At 36.1% G+C, this 18,729-nt stretch overlaps 1 protein-coding gene across 1 annotated transcript in view; it reads left to right on the top strand.

Moving 5' to 3' along the window:
• The first annotated feature begins 4,848 nt into the window (after nt 1–4,848).
• LOC148829224 (sodium- and chloride-dependent GABA transporter 2-like) overlaps nt 4,849–18,729 on the top strand; it is a 40,423-nt gene continuing 26,542 nt past the window's right edge. The window contains exons 1-5 of the mRNA XM_088922962.1: nt 4,849–4,963; nt 6,822–7,027; nt 14,331–14,465; nt 14,962–15,102; nt 17,437–17,512. Of these exons, the coding sequence (XP_088779088.1) occupies nt 6,838–7,027; nt 14,331–14,465; nt 14,962–15,102; nt 17,437–17,512 (542 nt within the window). The 5' untranslated portion in view covers nt 4,849–4,963; nt 6,822–6,837. The remainder of the gene's footprint in view (nt 4,964–6,821; nt 7,028–14,330; nt 14,466–14,961; nt 15,103–17,436; nt 17,513–18,729) is intronic.

Here is an 18,729-nt window from a genome sequence, read left to right as displayed (position 1 = left end):
GACAAGGGCTGCTAGGGCCAGCCTGGACATGGTAGGTTGATTTCAGGTGGAAGAAAAGCAAAATAACAACTTCTCTAACAACCTATAACTCAATTTCTGTGCTATACAGTACTCAAAGTAAATTAAAATGAAAGTGCCAATGATGAATGGGTTTCCTTTAATGACTTAAAACCTTTTGAAATAAACTCTTAAGTACTGTACATGCTACATTTTTTCTCTAATTCATGTGTTTGAAAATAAAGAGGTTGTATTCCTCTTGTGCAGTGCTGTTACAAGCTTTCTGTCAGAGTCATGAGAGGAACCCTGTTCAAACAGAAAACATCTTTTGGCAAGATCTCATCAGGAATGGATTCAGTTTTTAATACAAAGATGTTGTTTTAGGTTTTGTTTTGTCTTTCTAATCCACTTTTTAGCTACATCTGAAACAGCTGGAGTGCCAAGAAAATGCACTACAGAATTTCTAAGGTTGTAGTCAAAGTACAGTCTGTTCTTAAACAGACTTATCTAATATCTTAAGTTCTTAAAGATATTAGTTTATAAATGTTAAGTGTACAAATAATTAAGTCTCCAAACTAATTTAACATTTCCATACAGCATAACCCCTGTGATATTCTGCTGGCTATTCCAGTAAACGAGTTCTGCTCTGTGTTGTTTCTGTGCTAGTGTCATAAACTTTGTGATGGATTTACAAGATTACCAGGATATTTAGAATTAGAATGAAGTTTCCTGCTTACTTTCACTATTGATGGAACCTCCTGTTTTCTTTTCTTAGTACTTCTATTCAATATACATTTTTTCATTGTATTTAATGCTTAAGGAATTGCATTCACTCCAGACAAGCATAGCTACTGCAAACATGCAAATAAAACATGACATTTATAAAAAATGCAGTTTAATCTGTTTTGAGAACCGAACAAATAAAGCTGGATTAATCTGTTGGATTTTTTAAGAAAGAAACAATAAAATCTGGCATAATTTAGGATTTCCAGGAAGGCTATTTGTTTTGTGAAATCTCTGTGGAACTCCCTTGGTTTATTTCAATAGAAGAAAGGATGTGTCCTTTGGAAAGAAATGTCCTAATGCTTTTCAGCATAGACATGTCTTACGGTTTATGAAATGAAATGTATATGAAACTCTGCCCTCACATGTCTATTCCTTTTGTCTGTTTTCCACTCCTGTTTCTGCTGTTCATAATAGCCAGTAATAAAATGTTAGTTTAAGCTGTCTGCTAGTTTGAAATCTGTTTTCAAACCATTTTGTAATTGATTTCACAATAACATAAAGGGCTTAAAATTTGCAGGTATGATTAAAATATGAACTTTAATGAAAACATATGTGCATGTCAAAGAGGTAAATATTACAGTACTGTATATACTGTACTGTACCCTGTCTCTGTATTCTCTGAACTGATCTTTTGTATCTTTGCTGTGATAAGACTGAGATCTTGTTTTTGGTCAGGTCAATCATAAGATGATTGTTTACTTACATGAGATAAACATGTGCAGAATCTTATAAAGAATGTTTTTGATACTAGACATTTTAGCAGACTGCATCCTATGCTACAGTATGTGTGTCTAATGAGACAAATCAGACTCTAACAGCTAGGATTTTCACGTCATGTACAGTACAAGTGATCAGATCACTCCTGTCTAGGAATCCTTGCACTGGCTTCCTATTAGATTTCAAGATGGTTTCAAAATCCTTCTGCTTATGTTCAAGGGTCTACATGGTGTGGTTCCTCATTCTCTCACCCAGGGCACCTCTACTGCCATTTCGATCTTTCTAAAAGTACTGCACTGATTAAAGCACGTAGCTGAAGATCTTGTGGCACTCAAGGACCAATGTTCCCTTAATCGAACCAATTACTTCTTTAAAAATTGACCAATAACTTACAAGTGCTCCTAATCTTACACAAACAAGTGATAGTGGATGGCCTATAAGGCAAACTCACTTGAGACTCTCAAGGACTAGTGTTGAAGACCACTGACCTAGCTAATACTGTAATGCTATTGGCTTTTGGAGTGGAGTTCTGGAACAACATCCACCTAAACAACATCTGCTTTGTTTTCAGCAATGTTCCTTTTCTTCAATTTTTTTGAGAAAGGTGCTTTTTACATATTGCAAAGTACTTAGGGATGGTAGTTTTTAAAAGCAATGTATAAAATAAATGTATGATTATCCTTTCCATAAGTTATGTTTAAAGTTTAAAAATGCACATTCAATTACAGTATGTGCTATTGAAACACTAGGAATTCCCAGATTAAGCCTTGTTTCATATGACACTTTGACGTACTCTTCACTTGCAAATAATAAATTCTAGATGTTTTTCTGTTTGACAGTGAATACTTCTGTCCATAAATCCATAAACACAGTAAGCTTTATCATTTATGATTGGTGGGTAGTTTGAAGGACTATCAATGTACTGTACGTGGTTCAAAAGTCTAGGAAGCTTTTCTTGAAAAATTATTAACAAAAAAGCAGATGATTTCTGTAATGATGTACAAATGGTAAGTGTAAGTGTTGAGAAAAGAATTGCAAAAGCTTAAACTTGTGATTTGATGACACTTTGTTTTTTTATCAAGAAACAAGAAAAATATTATTAAGTTATAAAACCACATGAACATCTTATGTTGGGCTAGGGGAGACACCAGGAAAGCATGCATTCTTACATCTTTGTCTCTTTCATTTTTAAAGATTGAGTCTACTGCTTTTTCTTCCATTGCACAAGAGAGGCATCTCAGCTAGTCAAGCAGTTCAGCCTCTGCAAGATACAGTATGCTGAGATGCATCAACAGTGAACAGTGAATCAAAAGTGAAGCACAAACCAGAGGATGTAAATGGAAATCACAGGAAAGCGCATTTGAAACTGAGAACAGGAGGCACATTTTTACACAAATGGTTAGGGATTTCTGATGCAAGCTGCCTACAGTAGTTATGTTGCAGAAGTTGAAAACCTTTGTTTCTTTCAAGAAACTACTTTAAAAGATGCCAAGATCACCTGGCTGCTAGCTACCAAATGAGAACAAAATGGGCCAAGTAGCTCCTCTTGTTGTAATGCTTTCTTTTTCATTCCATTGCTTTTATGTGAAAATATTTACTTTTCAAAGCAAAAAAATCTAGCTGCCTGCATTCAAAAATTAATATTAATTTGAACATTATCTTAATATAAACTGAGAAGCATAAAAATGCAACAAATATTGTTGGAACCTATACCATTAATTGTATTTTAATACCTCTCAGTATATGGAATCAAATACATTTGAATTTATATCATACAAAGTCAGATTGCCTTCTCTGCCTCTGTATAATTATGCAGTGGAAGCCTCTGGGGAAATACTGTAAATCATTTTAGAGGTAAAGAATTGAACTTCTTTTGGCTTGATACAGAGGGCTGTGTTTTTGTTGGAACAGATTCAGCTAAAAATGTAAGGCATTCTTGTAAGCCATTTTCACATAAATATCCCACAAGTCTTTTGGTACGCCTTGTGTTTTATTGCATGTCTTGTCTGCTGTGTGTTGTTTATGTGTATCCACCATGACCTTTATTATTTAAGTAGTGGTGCTGTATTCCTTCTAGTCAGTCTGCAAAGACAATACATCCTTGTTCTCCGCATTGTTTAGGGCATTTCAAAAGAAATTGGAAAGAAATTCTCCCTACTGCAAACGTTTGCCATATTATTTTCACACTGCGAATGGTTTTAATATGAGTCCTATACTTTTGTTTTGCCTTCACTGTGATTATCTACAGTACACTTGACCCTGACAAACAAATGCATTATTCTAATTAACTTTTCTTAGGAAAATCTCTTATGGTGCAGTGTACTGAAGATATTACAATACTGTCATGAAAATCATGGAAACTGCAGGTTTACACATTTTCTTTAATGCACTGTATAAACACCTGTAGAAGTGGGAGAAGATCTAAAATTGGCTGGTTTAGGCCATTAAGAACTTAACTGGAATGAAGACACAACAGCTCTCCAGGATCAGGATTAAGCACCCCTTCAGTCTGTGATGCTGATGCCCTTGTATGGAGAAGAAGCACTAGGGGAGGATAATAATTGATATCAACAGTGTGTTCCTACACTGTTCCATCTGATGCACTGAAAATAAAATGAGAAACTGTATGGTATTAGCTTTGTTTGTTTGCTCTATTTACAGTATACACTATTTGCCACAAAGAATACTTCCAAATTTCTTCGCATGTGTTAGCAACATTTCCAATGGACATGTTCAGATAGATGTTATGAGATAATTTACATTTAATAATAAAATAATAATAATTATTGTTATGGGATGTTTGTTGTCTATGGAGTTGTAAATGACCAGGGACTGTGTGCACAACTTCAGTTAATCGCATCCTCTGGCCGTCGTTCTGATTCTCAAAAAACTTTGCTTTGTCTCTCGAAACTAATTTACAACACTCAACAGATAAACTCACAAAGCATATAAGCATATCTTATATAAATACAAAAGCAATTGCAGTACTTTTTCACTTCTTGAATAAGGAAAGTGCTGAGACCAAACTTTGTATTTTTACAATTAGTCCGAATTGTGCGAATACTATACCATTGTATGCGTGTACATAACTTTGGTCATACGTACTATATATTTTCTCGCTTAAACCTTAAACAATTGAAAGAAGCAAGTTGATATAAACGTTTTAAATGGAGGAAAATACCATTAATTTATATTGAAAATACTACTATATATGTTACGGAATCTGACCACGGTAACACTGCTAGTATATTAGCTTTTTGTGCAGCTTTACCAAGCAAATTTGAAAATCGCTTACCAGTCGGTCATAATTTAAGTGGGAAGTTATTATCTCAAGTCCCCTCCCCCAGTATGTATAGGCAAGATTGCTCTGAGCTCTTTTTTTCTTTTTCTTCTTCGAATTGAGAAGTTTGAGGAGCTCTTCCCATTAAATGTCCAAAAGTGGATTTAAAATCTAAAACGTCTGGTAAGTGATACCAGCATTTAAAAAGAACACGTTTTCCTGCCTTCACTAAACCTCTGCTTAGCTTTTTTTAAATTCCTTTTCCTTTAGTTATTCAAACAGTTGTGTAACGCATTAACATTTTCGCTGTTCAGCTTTATAACAGGACAGTGACAAGCCCTGGCTTTCAATCCCTCATGCTGTTTCGCAATAATCGGTTTTCAACTTTACACCGTATTTAACATTACTATATATGTTTATTTAAAGACTAAACGTAGGCTCTTATATCCTAATCTACTGTATACTAATCGCAAACTAAAATTAAATATGTTTATTTTACTTTTTAAATGTGTGGATTAGAAAACATCTTTGTTTTAAGAATGCGCAAGAATAACAGATTTTTAATGGATACAATATAAAGCATTTTGAAGGGAAAATAAGTGACTGATGGTATTTGGAAACGCGCATGCTTACTTTACAGTACATTTACTCTTCTGCGTTATTTACTACTAGAACATGGTTTACAGTTTCTCTGAAAGTCTTTGAAAACATACTGTAACTATGGCCTCTAGATTTGACATTTATGAAGAGCCCTGGAACCTCTTAAGGTGCTAAGGAACGGTTTATACAGTACATTAGCCTAGTCTAGTTTTTCACAAATAGGATCATTGTTGTTTTTCTAAAAAATGTTGTTTTTAATGTTTTGACATGCTAGGGGGATTAAGTGATTTCTCTGTTATACCAGTGAAGTTTATGTCTCCTAATATTGAGCAACATTAGGAAATTGTATTATGCGATTCATTGTATTTTAAATATATTTAACTTCTGCTACAAAACATCAAGTTCTGTAACATTTTGTATGCACATACCGTACCAGTCTCTGCTCATAGTTTTCCTCTTGTCAAAAGATAGTAGATTTATAATGCTTAAACCTACCATATACAGTATATATATACAGTAATCAGTCCTCACATAGTTCTGTTTAGTTAATGTACATCCATATTTCAGATTTAGCCTTAAACAGATTGGTGCATGCATGGACAGAACTGACCAGCTAAAGTAGCCTATGTACTGCATGTGTAGGGATAATGCTTTGAATTGCCTTTTTAAACTTTGTACAAGGCAAGGACACTTTATTGTAAAGACTTTGTCCATTATACAGACCTGGTCAGTTGCCCTGGTCTGTGGAATTGCAGCCTGTTGTGTCCTGGAATTTGTATCATGGAATCCCAGGAAATGAGTAATTAGAATGCTTTTGAATGGACTAGCAAGAGGGAGGTTACACATTGTGGGATTTACTGTAGGTACAATATACTGATTGACATGACCATGACAGGATTTTTTTGTCCTGGTTACCTCTCCATTTGTTGGGAGGTATGAGTGAGTTGTGGCACTAAACAAATATTTAAGACAAGGAACCTCCACAGGAAGGTACAATTTCTACTGCTAGATGACAGCAAATGTTATATAAAGAAATTAAAAAGAAACTAACATTCCAATGTAGAAGCTACTACAGTAAGTTACAGTATATATCATTGAAACAATGCATACATATAAGTGCATATTTATTTACTTTTGTCAAACTCCCTTTTGACATAAATGTAATGTGTCAAATGTACAAATATATTGTGCACAGACATTCCTAAATATATCTCTTGATATGTGTAATGGAGCACTACAAAACGTGCTTTAGGCAAATCCTTTGTGAAACAGATTAGTAAAAAAAAGACATACTGTACAAGGTAACACAACTAACTCCTGAATCTAAAAAGATACATGCAGTATAATAATTAAAAACACTGTGCTCATTTGGAGAGACTGCATGCAAGATGCATGAGATGCGGATAACCTTGTGCTAATACAGAATACTTTCTCTGTTCAGCTCCTAGCCTGACATCATGGACGGAACAGCCGAAAGGGAACATCTAAATGGGCAAGACAGAGAAAACTGTGTGGTGGAAGAAGACAGCCTGAAGGAGAGAGGGAAATGGGCCAATAAAATGGAGTTTTTGCTTTCCATGGCAGGGGAGATCATTGGCCTGGGCAACGTATGGCGATTCCCTTACCTGTGCTATAGAAACGGCGGAGGTGAGTGAAAGCGCTTGTGTCATAAACATACAGTACCATGTAAAATGATTTTCCTGGCTTGAATGGGCACATTATTTGTAATAGTGAATAAGAACAGTACATAATATATCACAGTTACTGAAAAAGCAATAATACCTAATTGTCAGGAAGGATGACAGCCATGGATGAATGGATAATATCTAAAGCTTCATTGAAAGAACCATTAAACATTCCACCCACCCAAGAAATGAAAAAGGAGCAGTTGTGGCAATTGACACTGTAATGATGTTTGACAGCACAGAAATTCATACTTACAAAGCTCTTCCAGAATATCCTGCTTTCTTGATTATTTTTCTATTGGTTTTGCAATAAATTATCACAAATTTCTTAAATAGAGATATCTTTTAATTTTGAGCTTTACGGTATATTACAGCACTTGCAGTTGGATAAGGTTTTCTGAGAATTGCAGTGGTAATGATATTGACCTGTCATTGCCTAGTCTATGGTTGCACAAAATGTACCCTAGGTGATCTGTGTGTATGCAATAGACGACAGAGCTCAAGCTGAGTCACAGTATTGCTTAATATTGCCTAAGGATGAATTGACAAAGGTATTATTTATTTACAGGTACAGTAAAAAAGCCCTGTTTGTTAATCTCTAAGCATCGCAAAATATGATTTTTTCTAAAACATATTGCCCAGTTTTTATTCTTAATGTAATACTTTTACATTTTTATCAATGATTAACACATCAAATCAATAGTTGGCAGCCCTAATATGGTGTTCCTTCCAATTACTTACATGTGCATTTTTAGTTCTGTGTAAATACAACCATGACTCCATTATTGAAGCACTGGAAAAAATGTGTCCTTCAATAATAACTACTGGTCTCATGATAATGTGTAACACCTCTAGAAGCTCATGTTATAGTTATGCATAAACTAATAATACATGCATATTATTTAGAACCATGTGGCTTGTCCTGTCACCATTCATTTTTTTAAATATGACAAATTCATTTTATCCCTTCAGCAAATCTTTGTGAATTTTCATCTGAATCTACAGTAGGGTTCCTGATGTACTGCACTATATATTGTTTTCCAACACTATAGAAATAAAGTGATAGATGATCAAATACAATTTATCACCTACCCAATAAATATTCTTTAAATTATACCTGGGCCTGATTTAAAGGAAAAAATAGAAACTGTGCAGCCTTTTCAATAGGAGTAGCATGCCTGGATACAATTCCTGGGGTATTGTCTGTGTGGAGTTTGTACTGTATGTTCTTTCCATGTTAATGTGGGTTTCCTCTGGTGCTCTGATTTCCTTCCACAATCCAGAGATGTCCTGGTCAGCTTCTGGGAAAATTGGCCCCTGGTGTAAATGTGGTTGTACTGTATCTGTGTGAATGTGATGAATTGGTCCCATACAGGGTGTATCCTACCTTATGCTTATTTTTTGCCAGGACAGCCTCTGGCTCCTCCTAGAATCTGTATTCTACTGTATAAAGTGATTAGAAAATGAGTGGATGGATTTTCAACAAAGGCAAATTAATGTATTGTACTAGAAAGTTCTTTGTGACTACAGTTTACAACTGATTTTACTGAAGCATAAAGTGGTTTCAGGTTCATTAACAAGTCAGAGAGGTATTTTCCAACAATGTGGAGGCATTTGAACAATAAACATTGAGGCAGCACACATGTATAGACTATACAATGGAGAAGAAAGAAAAAAATGATTCTTTCAAATTCTTTCAAATTGAGATTTTGTCTGATGAAAATTTGCAAAACCAAGTTGTTATCTGGGGACATGGCTACAATTAAAATCTGAGAACATAATAAGAAAAGAAATGTTAAAATGAAGAGGAGACCCATCATAACCCTAACCCCATCTGCTCAATACCTGATCAATCAGGTAACTACTGGGGCAGATCTGGATCAAGATACAGTACAACAGAAGAGGCTTCTCAGTTAGCTGAATGTCTAAATACGGAATGCATTTTTTCAAACAACCAATTTTTTAATAGGTTGATATACCGTAGCGTAGGCCTCATGTGAAGTTGCAAGCAACATACTGTAGGCTTAGTATACATAGTGTTCACAGTACAAAATATTGTGAATAAAAGAATTGGTAGATGTGAGCACAACTGTGATATTTAATTGCCTTTTAAACAATAGAAATAATGGTTCTTCAATTCTACAGTTACAGTATAGGGCACAGTAGAACACTTGCAGTTTGTATAGCATGTCAAAATAGGAAAATAATAATATTTTACTAGCAATGCATTCTTGGATTTAGTATTAATATGCATGTTTTTAGATGTCATGTCTTTCCCGAGGGAATGAAAGGGAGTTGCCATACACAGTAAACACCTGTCCCCACCAATATCCTGTTTAACTGTCAGTGCTTTCAAAAGAAATCGGGATTTGCAACGTGTCTTTTGTGTTGCTGAAATGCAGTCAAAAAAGGGTGTGGAGAAGAGGGAAGGGCATTAACGCGATTTTAAGAGGATAAGATGGGAAAGAGCAAAATCTTCCGGATCTCAGAATGGAAATACTGCTGTTGTTAACAAAGAGAAAGCCTCTTACATTTCCATGAAAAAAAAAGTGAAATATCATGAAGGAAAACAAAAAAACCCAAAGCGAAGTAGTGAAAGCTATTCAAGAATAGATGCCCATTCTTCTCCATGTTCTGAAGATTACAGTATTGGCTATGTAGCAAAATGTCAATCCCTGAACTGCTATTCCACAGAAGCAGTGCTATTTGATTGATTAAAAGAAAAAATATATTGAAAGTCTGTAATTTTAAACATAATAAAAGTTGTAGCAATGGAATAGTTCTATGACAAAAATCATGATAAAAATGTCAAACAGCAATGCATATGTTTATCTTTTAGTTTTATCATGGGCATAAGTTAAATGAGGTGATTTTGTTATAATCTATAACCATCAAAACTACATTGTTGTTTGTGATAAGTAAATTCAAGAAGCATACTTACTGGTTACTAAAAATCCTAGACAGTTTTTTCATAGTGCTTACAGTATATCCATCCTCTAGAAAATATTATCTAATATCTGTTATATGATCCATTGATCTCATCTGGTTCTAACAAACCCCGTAAATATGAAAATTCCTTTAACCCCTCAAAAAAGGAACAGTCACACAATTGTGTGAGGTAGGAGGAAGCCAGTCCCCTATAAAAATCCATAATACAGAAAGATATGCAAGTTGTATTCAAACTCAGAACCCTGCAGCTATATGGCAGTGTTGCTCATCTGCAAATCCTCCATAGCTGATTACAGCTGAGTAACCGTTAGTAGTTACAGGTGACAACATGATACAGGTCATTATTTGCACTTTTGCTTATTGAAAATAAATTGCTTATCGCATATTACTTCACAAGCTGTAATATAAGTGTAGTTTATAAAATTAATATGTCACTACACACCTGAGTTGAATACTTTTGGCAAATATATTTTGCCATGTATCCCTTGATGCACAAGTACTGTACTTCACAACCTTTTACCTCCCCCCTTTGGAAATTAGGTAATTAATGCCTTATACAGTATATGTACATGCCAAAATATGTATATGTATTATACCAAAAGCACTGATGCAGTAGTCTATCTAAACTTGTTTTTTCTGTATTGTACTTGCCCTGACCTTGCATCTTGAAAATAGAATTGACTTTTAAGTTGTAAATGCTAAACATATGATAATGAAGCAAATGTCACGCCCTCTGTAGCCAGAGGGCGCTCCTTCTCTGTCCTATCCCTAGTTTCTGGTCTGCTGTCCTTCCGGTCTCTCTCTTTCCCTTGGGCTATATATTTCCGGGTCTTGCACTCTGCCAGGGCTCAGCATTGACGTTCGGATGTCCTGAGACCTGCCTAGCACCAGGTCGCCCCACATCCGCTACCTGAGGTCATAGGTTTCTATACGGCATTCCTGAACTCTTTGCACTACGAGCCCGGGCCTTTTTCCCGTTCCGCCGCTACGCATTTGGGTCTTTTTCCGCTCTCCTGCTCTCCACGGGGAGTCCCTTTGGACGTCCGTGACAGAATGCTGCGCCCATTTTTTTCGACCCCGCGAGCGGCGCCTTTTGTTTTTCCGCAGTTTTTTCTTGTTCTCTTGGCTGTTTTTTTTTCTCAGTTCCTCTATTCTAATCGCTGAAAATCTCTCCGAGCATCTGTGTCTGTGAGCGGGTTTTAGGTACCTGGCTCTCTTCAGGTTGTTCATTCCGATATCAGTGATTGAATATGGAGCTGGCTTTCCTATTCTTATTGCTGAATATCACTCCGAGCTTCTGTGTCTGGAGCGGGTTTTCGTGCCTGGCTCTTCCTGGTCTTGCTCTCTCCGATATCAGTGATAGAATGGTAAGCTTTCTGCCGTTCCTCCATTCTTATTGCTGGATATCACTCCGAGCTTCTGTGTCTGGAGCGGGTTTTCGTGCCTGGCTCTTCCTGGTCTTGCTCTCTCCGATATCAGTGATAGAATGGTAAGCTTTCTGCCATCCCTCCATTCTTATTCCTGGATATCACTCCGAGCTTCTGTGTCTGGAGCGGGTTTTCGTGCCTGGCTCTTCCTGGTCTTGCTCTCTCCGATATCAGCGTTAGAATGTGAACGTGCCTATTGCCCAGTCTGCGGTATTTTTCCCTGGGGTTTTTGTGGTTTTTTCATGTTTTTGCCTTTTGTTTTGATTTTTTTTCTTCCTGGTTTCCCCTCCTTTTTGTCCACCCTGCTCCCTGTGTCTCGGAACTTTGGTTCCTATCTGTTTTTTGTGGTTTGTCTCCCTGGTCTTCCAGGTTTATGTTTTTGTGGTTTGTGTTTGTGTACATCTTTTGTTTTTGTTTTTGCCTCCGGAGTTCTACCTGACCCCCCCTGCTCCCTGTGTCTCAGAACTTTGGTTCCTACCTGTTTTTGGTTCCTATCTGTTTTTTGTGGTTTGTCTCCCTGGTCTTTCCCAGGTTTTTGTCTGTTGTGTTTTGTGCTTGTGTACTTTTGTTTTAAGTCTCCGGAGCTCTACTCGACCCCCCCTTCCTCCACCCAATAAAGGTTTATACCCCGGAGGAGGGGGTAGCTCTCAGCCGTGGACTCCCGGAGGTTTCCTTTCAGTTAAATGAGGTTTTTCCTCCCCCCAGTGCTGGGCAGCTCATTTATTTGTATGGGCGTCAGGTGCCGCCCATGAAGGGGGGGGGGGTACTGTCATGCCCTCTGTAGCCAGAGGGCGCTCCTTCTCTGTCCTGTCCCTAGTTTCGGGTCTGCTGTCCTTCCGGTCTCTCTCTTTCCCTTGGGCTATATATTTCTGGGTCTTGCACTCTGCCAGGGCTCAGCATTGACGTTCGGATGTCCTGAGACCCGCCTAGCACCAGGTCGCCCCACGTCCGCTACCTGAGGGCATAGGTTTCTATACGGCATTCCTGAACTCTTTGCACTACGAGCCCGGGCCTTTTGCCCGTTCCGCCGCTACGCATTTGGGTCTTTTTCCGCTCTCCTGCTCTCTACGGGGAGTCCCTTTGGACGTCCGTGACAGCAAATATGCTTTTTTAGGTATAGTAAAAATACAAAGATCTTGAAGTCTCTGTGATGTACATCCCACAGCTATTTATTTTACCTGAGCTTGGTAGCTGGCATTTATTTTGAAAGGGAAAGATGTACAGTATACAGTACCTTGTTGTAAATTGCTGGGGCAAATAAAGGAGTGAGAGAAAGAGCTGTGTATATATTTTTAGGGGGATTTGGTATAAATCATAAAACTGTTTTTCTTGGTAACTTGTCATACAATACCGTGTAATTAATTCAGAGGCATTTAGAACTTTTTAAGGGTCTTTGACTGTCAGCTTCAGGAACTGTGGTCACTCAGTTAGAGAACAGACTATTACAAAATATCAATCCCAACTATAGAATCATCGTCATAACAAATTTCTTGTATGACCTGATCATTTGTTATTATTGTTTCACTTTCTGAAAATAGTTTTCACTTCTTAAATTTGCTTAATTGTACTGTCTAGCATCTTGTAATTCCCAGTAAATACTCAGTGATGTTTAAAAATTAAGAATTGACCGGAAACATTACTACTGTGATGTTAACTTTCACAGCTCACTGATTATTTTTAGAGTTAATTTTTTCCAACTTATTAAATGGTTTGGTTTGGAAGCCCATAGTTAATTGATCCTAGAATCATGGTCAGTTTTGTTTTCATGCAGGATCACAGAGAAAGATCACAGAGAGCTTTTTAACAGATGCCTAGATTGCTTTTGAGGTAAACTCCTTTAGGCATCTGTACTCAGTAATAAGTACAGTATACTTTCTCTTGATTTGGGCCCTCATTTCAAAGCATAAAGTAATCCATTTGATTTGGTTTGTTGGTACCTTTCAAGTTTTTAAGTACCTGTTTGAAGTCTCTACCTAATCTCCTCTTTTCAAAACTAAGAAGACTTTTGTTCCTGTAATCTTTTTGGACATAGAATCCTCTTTAGACCCAGACATATTGTGGTCGCTATTCTCTGAAGTCTTTCCGTGGCAGCAATGTAATTTTCGTGATGACCAGAATGTGGTAACCAGGATTGTACACAATGAAATGTGATTTTGTTCCCTGTGTGCTTTAGCACATTGCTTGCTCTTTTATTTCTCCATGGCATCTAAAAGAAGTGATTACATAGAGCTGGATATTTCATGATTATTTCCTCATGCTGAGTACATTTAGAAAGAAAATGTGGAAGTAGTTGGTACAGAGTTAATAATTCTGAGATGGTTAACTCTTTATTTCATTGATCAATTATTGAAACAGGAGAATCAATACTTTCAAAAGAATACATATAGGTGTACAGTACTTATTGTATATTCTCAGCATTGAGAAAGACTTTCCTACATCTTAACATATTAACCTGACAATGATGGCCAGTGTACAAAAATGTGATTCCTCCCGTATCATGTAATTTTTCTAACTACACTTTGATGGTTTGGCATTTCCCCATTGTATCTTTATCATTGTCTACTTTACAGGTTCTTTTATTTACTCTACCTTCTAGCCCAGGGGTGTCCAGCTCTGGTCCTCAGGAGGGCTTATCCAGAAGGTGTTATACATCTCTTGAAATCTCCCGTCTTCCTAAGAACAACAGAAAGCTTCAACTTGTCCAGTAAAGCAAATATTGAGTTCAATTAGGCAATTAAGGTGGGTGGCACAGCGGTGCAGTGGTTAGCAGGGCTGTGAGAAACAACAAAACCAGAAACCTTCTGGCCCTCCAGGAATGCAGTTGTGCACTTCTGTATTAACTTTCCCAACATGTTGACCATATGATGGAGCTGAGTTGTTGTTTTGCAGGTGTGTTTCTCATACCATATTTGGTGTTCCTTTTCTTCTGTGGGATCCCTGTGTTTTTCCTGGAGACTGCCTTGGGTCAGTACACCAGTGAGGGAGGGGTTACAGCCTGGAGGAAGATATGCCCGCTATTTGAAGGTACAATAATGATTCAGATACAGTACCTTAGGTCAGATGTACTTAATCTTATCTATGGAGTCCATACAGTATATCTAATTGGCAGTGTGAAATGTGAGATATTAATACTGTATGTAAAAGCAGAACTTTCTGCTGCAGTATATGGTATAAGCTGGAGATGTCTCATCAACTTAAAAATTCTGAGATTCTTAAATGAAGTTTGAATTAAAGTGAGTTCACCGTATAAATTCCCAGGAATGTATCATATCCCATTCATCTGGGGAAAACATGAATTTAGGAAAAATTCTTGGAGCATAGGAATTAATTTTGGAAAATATAAAAATAATCAAATTTGCTTTAATAATACTGAATTTTCATTTATACTTTGATTGGTAGATGACCTTTAATGTTTACTCTATTAACCCAGGCAGTGCTTCCTGCCAAAAGAACTTGGTAGTAACTGGAAATTCAATTCTATCTATTTGATTTTGAAAGCTTTTTCTCTGTCATTTTGCAGGAATTGGCTATGCATCCCAAGTGATTGTTATGTATCTAAATATCTACTACATAGTGGTTCTGGCGTGGGCTTTTTTCTATCTCTACAATTCATTTAAAAACCCACTCCCTTGGGCAACCTGCAGTAATTCCTGGAACACAGGTATGTGGAACATGAGAAAATGTGTTTTAGATTTAGAGGTGGCAGATTTTGAAACAGATGACAGCTGGCTAACCAAGGGAAGCTGAAAATGTTACCATGGACTTGGCTCAAAAAGTAAGTTTTATTAATAATGATATTATTATATTATTGATTCAATTAATACTTATTAAAACAAATTACTGGACAGCTATTTTTCCCAAAACATACTGTATATAAAAATAATTTGCTATTACAACCCCCATTCCACAGACACTCTCTGAAAACAATAAATAAAAACTCAAGTAATCTCTTCACCTTGAAAAAACTTCAGATGTTTCTCAAAGGGATGATTCCTTAAGTTAAATTTTTAATTGACCAATGTGAATGTGTACTTAGCCCTACTCAGGCACATACAGAGGGAGCCATTCAAAACGAGCGGGGTACTCTGCGGTGGGCATGTCACAATATACCGCAATATACCGTATGTAAGTTAATTATATTAATAGTATCACGAATCACCTTGTAAAACCACCAGGTGGAGCTAATAAAGCTTAACTTCTCCTGTACAGCATTTGAGCTGTCACCAGAAAACACCCAGTTTCAAATCCTGATCACTGCTTAGGGACGATCTTTATTCAATTAAGAATTTAAGTTGTATACTCTTTAGATTTTTAAATTTAAACTGTGTATTACAGCATGTTAATAATTATACATTAAAAAGTTGGTATATTTTATGAAAGCAAGATTGCTCAGTTGGACAAAAGTACACAACCTACCACCTTTATCATAAATAGTTTAATTATGCAGAAATATTTTATGCATCAAAGTCTTTACCAAAGATATTACTAATATATTAATAATGAATGACCTTGGACAAGCTGTAAACTAAAAGTATTACCCTGGTCCACATTCTTTGTAACTGTCTTTGTAAATGAAAAGACTTTAGTTTTTCATTGACAAAAACAGCATTTCGTTGATCTGATCATGCATTCGTTTCCAATCATACAAAGTATGCCTTTCACATGCTCATAAAATATATTAATTTAGGAACATAAACATTATTGTATGTAAGCTGTACTGTATATGGCTGGTCTTGGTAGTTTAAAGAAAAAATACACACACACAGTATTCCATTTCTCCCTAAACATTTTAAGCATCAAAGTCTTACATGTGGTTATTTCGGAAACATTTTTACGTGCTCATTCTGACCATATTGCTGTACATTTATATACTTTGTGAAAAGTGATCGTTTCAACCTTTTCTGCGAATATGCTCGTTATTGGAGTAAACAAAAGCATACTTTTAGAATTTGATTAATAGGGAATATAATATGGAATCGCGTATCTAATGAAATTAATAACGATATAATTATATTCAGGTACTGTAGCACAAACAGTAGTATAAAACTTTCCATTGATATGTGTATTGCTGTTTCAGTGCTTGTCACATAACTGCATCAGTGGTGTGATAGCTTAAGTGACTGACTTGTAAGCGTGAGGTTGGGTGTTCAAATCCAGCAATTGCTGTGTGTTTTCTTTTAACAAATAAACATTTCTTTGAAAAACTAAAATAGCAAATATTATGGACACTACAGTATATTGACATTTTTACATTTCTAAATATCACAACATGTTCGTACTGCATGTACACAGCGCTACCGCAGGGTGTAGGGTGCACATTCGCAAGCCCTACATTAATGTTGCACATTCACCTGGCGCTGCGGCCAAAGAGCACCCGGCTGGGGTACGTGGCGAGGGGCAGGACAGGAGTAGTAGTGATCAGGGCGAGGATTAGGAAAGCCGCTGACCAGTGCAGCTGACCCACTTTGAAACGGGCGTACAGTCTGGGGAGATTGCCCGGTTTTTGCACCCCTGTGTCTGGTCTGCTCTGCTCTGCTCACTCTCTCTCTCGGGAGTGTTGGCTGTGCCGAATTTCACTCCACAAAGTCTGAGTCTCTATGTCTACATTATTTGTGTCAGTCTTCTGTGTAAAAAAAATCTGCTTGAACACCATGGGTGCTGTTTTTAATAAGCTGCTGAGTAAAGAATAGGAATTTTCCTGTTGTCAGCAGTATTGTGTATATAGTTGTATGTACAGGCTGTGAAAAGTTTCACAAGTAGAGATCTTTAAAATTAGGCTGGGGAAACGATTTTTTTAATTCTTAAAAAATAAATAAAAGTAATGCTTTAAAGTATCTTAACAGATACTTGATGGAAGAATGTTTGACAAACCCATAAAGTTCATAAATCAGTGATAATTTTATTAATGTACTTGATATGCTAATGCTGTAAGTTAGATTCAGTGTTTATGAAGCATCATTGTTAACACCTGTCTGTCTTACTCAACACCCCACAGACACCTGTTTGACGTCATGGAACAAGACAAACAGCACATTCTTCAATTTGAATTCTTCTGATGCAGACTACCGGGAGTAAGCTTAAAACCTGGGTGAATTTTAATGATTAGATTTAGCTATGTTAATATGAATTTTCAATTTATTTTTATTGGTTAGAGCATTTGAGTTTTTTATAAGTTAAACAAACTTGCTGTTATTTAATTTTGTAAATTAAATTTACAGCAACAATTACAAAATTCCAGTGATATTACTGTAGAAAGACTGCCGTAATCCCTCATTGTATAACCTTAAAATATTCCTTCTCACAGAGTGAAAACTTGTATAATGGAAATTTAATTCCCATTACATTTTGTGTTTTAATCTCTGTTTGGTTCCAAAATTCAAATCTGTTCCCTCAAGCACCCAAATGTCACTTTAATACAGTATAGAACAGTACCTAATTATGAAAACAGTAATAGAAAACAGTCCCTACTTTTTTAGTAACATGCTTAAAGCCAATAAATAAACCATAGGTAGGAAAAAATAATTCTCTTGATTCCTAATTTGAGAAGATGTGAGAAACGAAGAATCCTGGCTTCTCAAGAATGCTTCATGAGAGCCAGCTTGTAAGAGAGAGTATCTGCTTGTTAAATGAATAAAAATACTGTAGGTATGATTACTACATCTAGAATAACAAAAACTTGTATTGTGGCTTCTTGTATCATGAAAGATTACAGTATACAGTATAACAACATACATTATGCATTGTATTTGCATTTGCCACAGTTTGAGTATGTTCATATAAATACAGTATATCTCATTTTCATAGCTTGTTGTACCCTTCTTTTAAAGTAATAAAAACCAGTATTCTTTGTGTTTCATGAATTATCAAATTGACAAGACATCCAATAGACTGAAAAAACAGCACAACCAAATCTTTTAAAGAGGATTTGGATGCTAATACTGTATGTAAAGTACACAATATGTATATTTTGTTCTCTATGAATTTGCTAACTACAGTATATAGTTTATATAAACTGTATAAAATGTATATTTACAAAACGACCAAAATTACATTGGAAAACCTAAAACATTGTGATATGTTATATTGTGTATAAGCAACATAATGTTTATATACAGTATTAATGAATTTTAACTTTTTTTTTCTTCTTAATTTATTAAAAACAGCAGTTATATAACCACCATAGATTTATTGTAAAATTATTATATGTAAACATATCACCTTAAACGAACTGGGCTTTTAACTAACAGTTTGTGCCCTGTCAAAAAAAACAAACTACTTTATTTACTTT

The sequence above is a fragment of the Atractosteus spatula genome, chromosome 8 (genome assembly GCF_055471065.1).
Source record: "Atractosteus spatula isolate fAtrSpa1 chromosome 8, fAtrSpa1.hap1, whole genome shotgun sequence".
In the NCBI taxonomy this organism is placed as follows: Eukaryota; Metazoa; Chordata; class Actinopteri; order Semionotiformes; family Lepisosteidae; genus Atractosteus; species Atractosteus spatula.
Note: the sequence above shows the minus strand (reverse complement) of the source record. Positions and strands in the feature narration are given on the sequence as shown.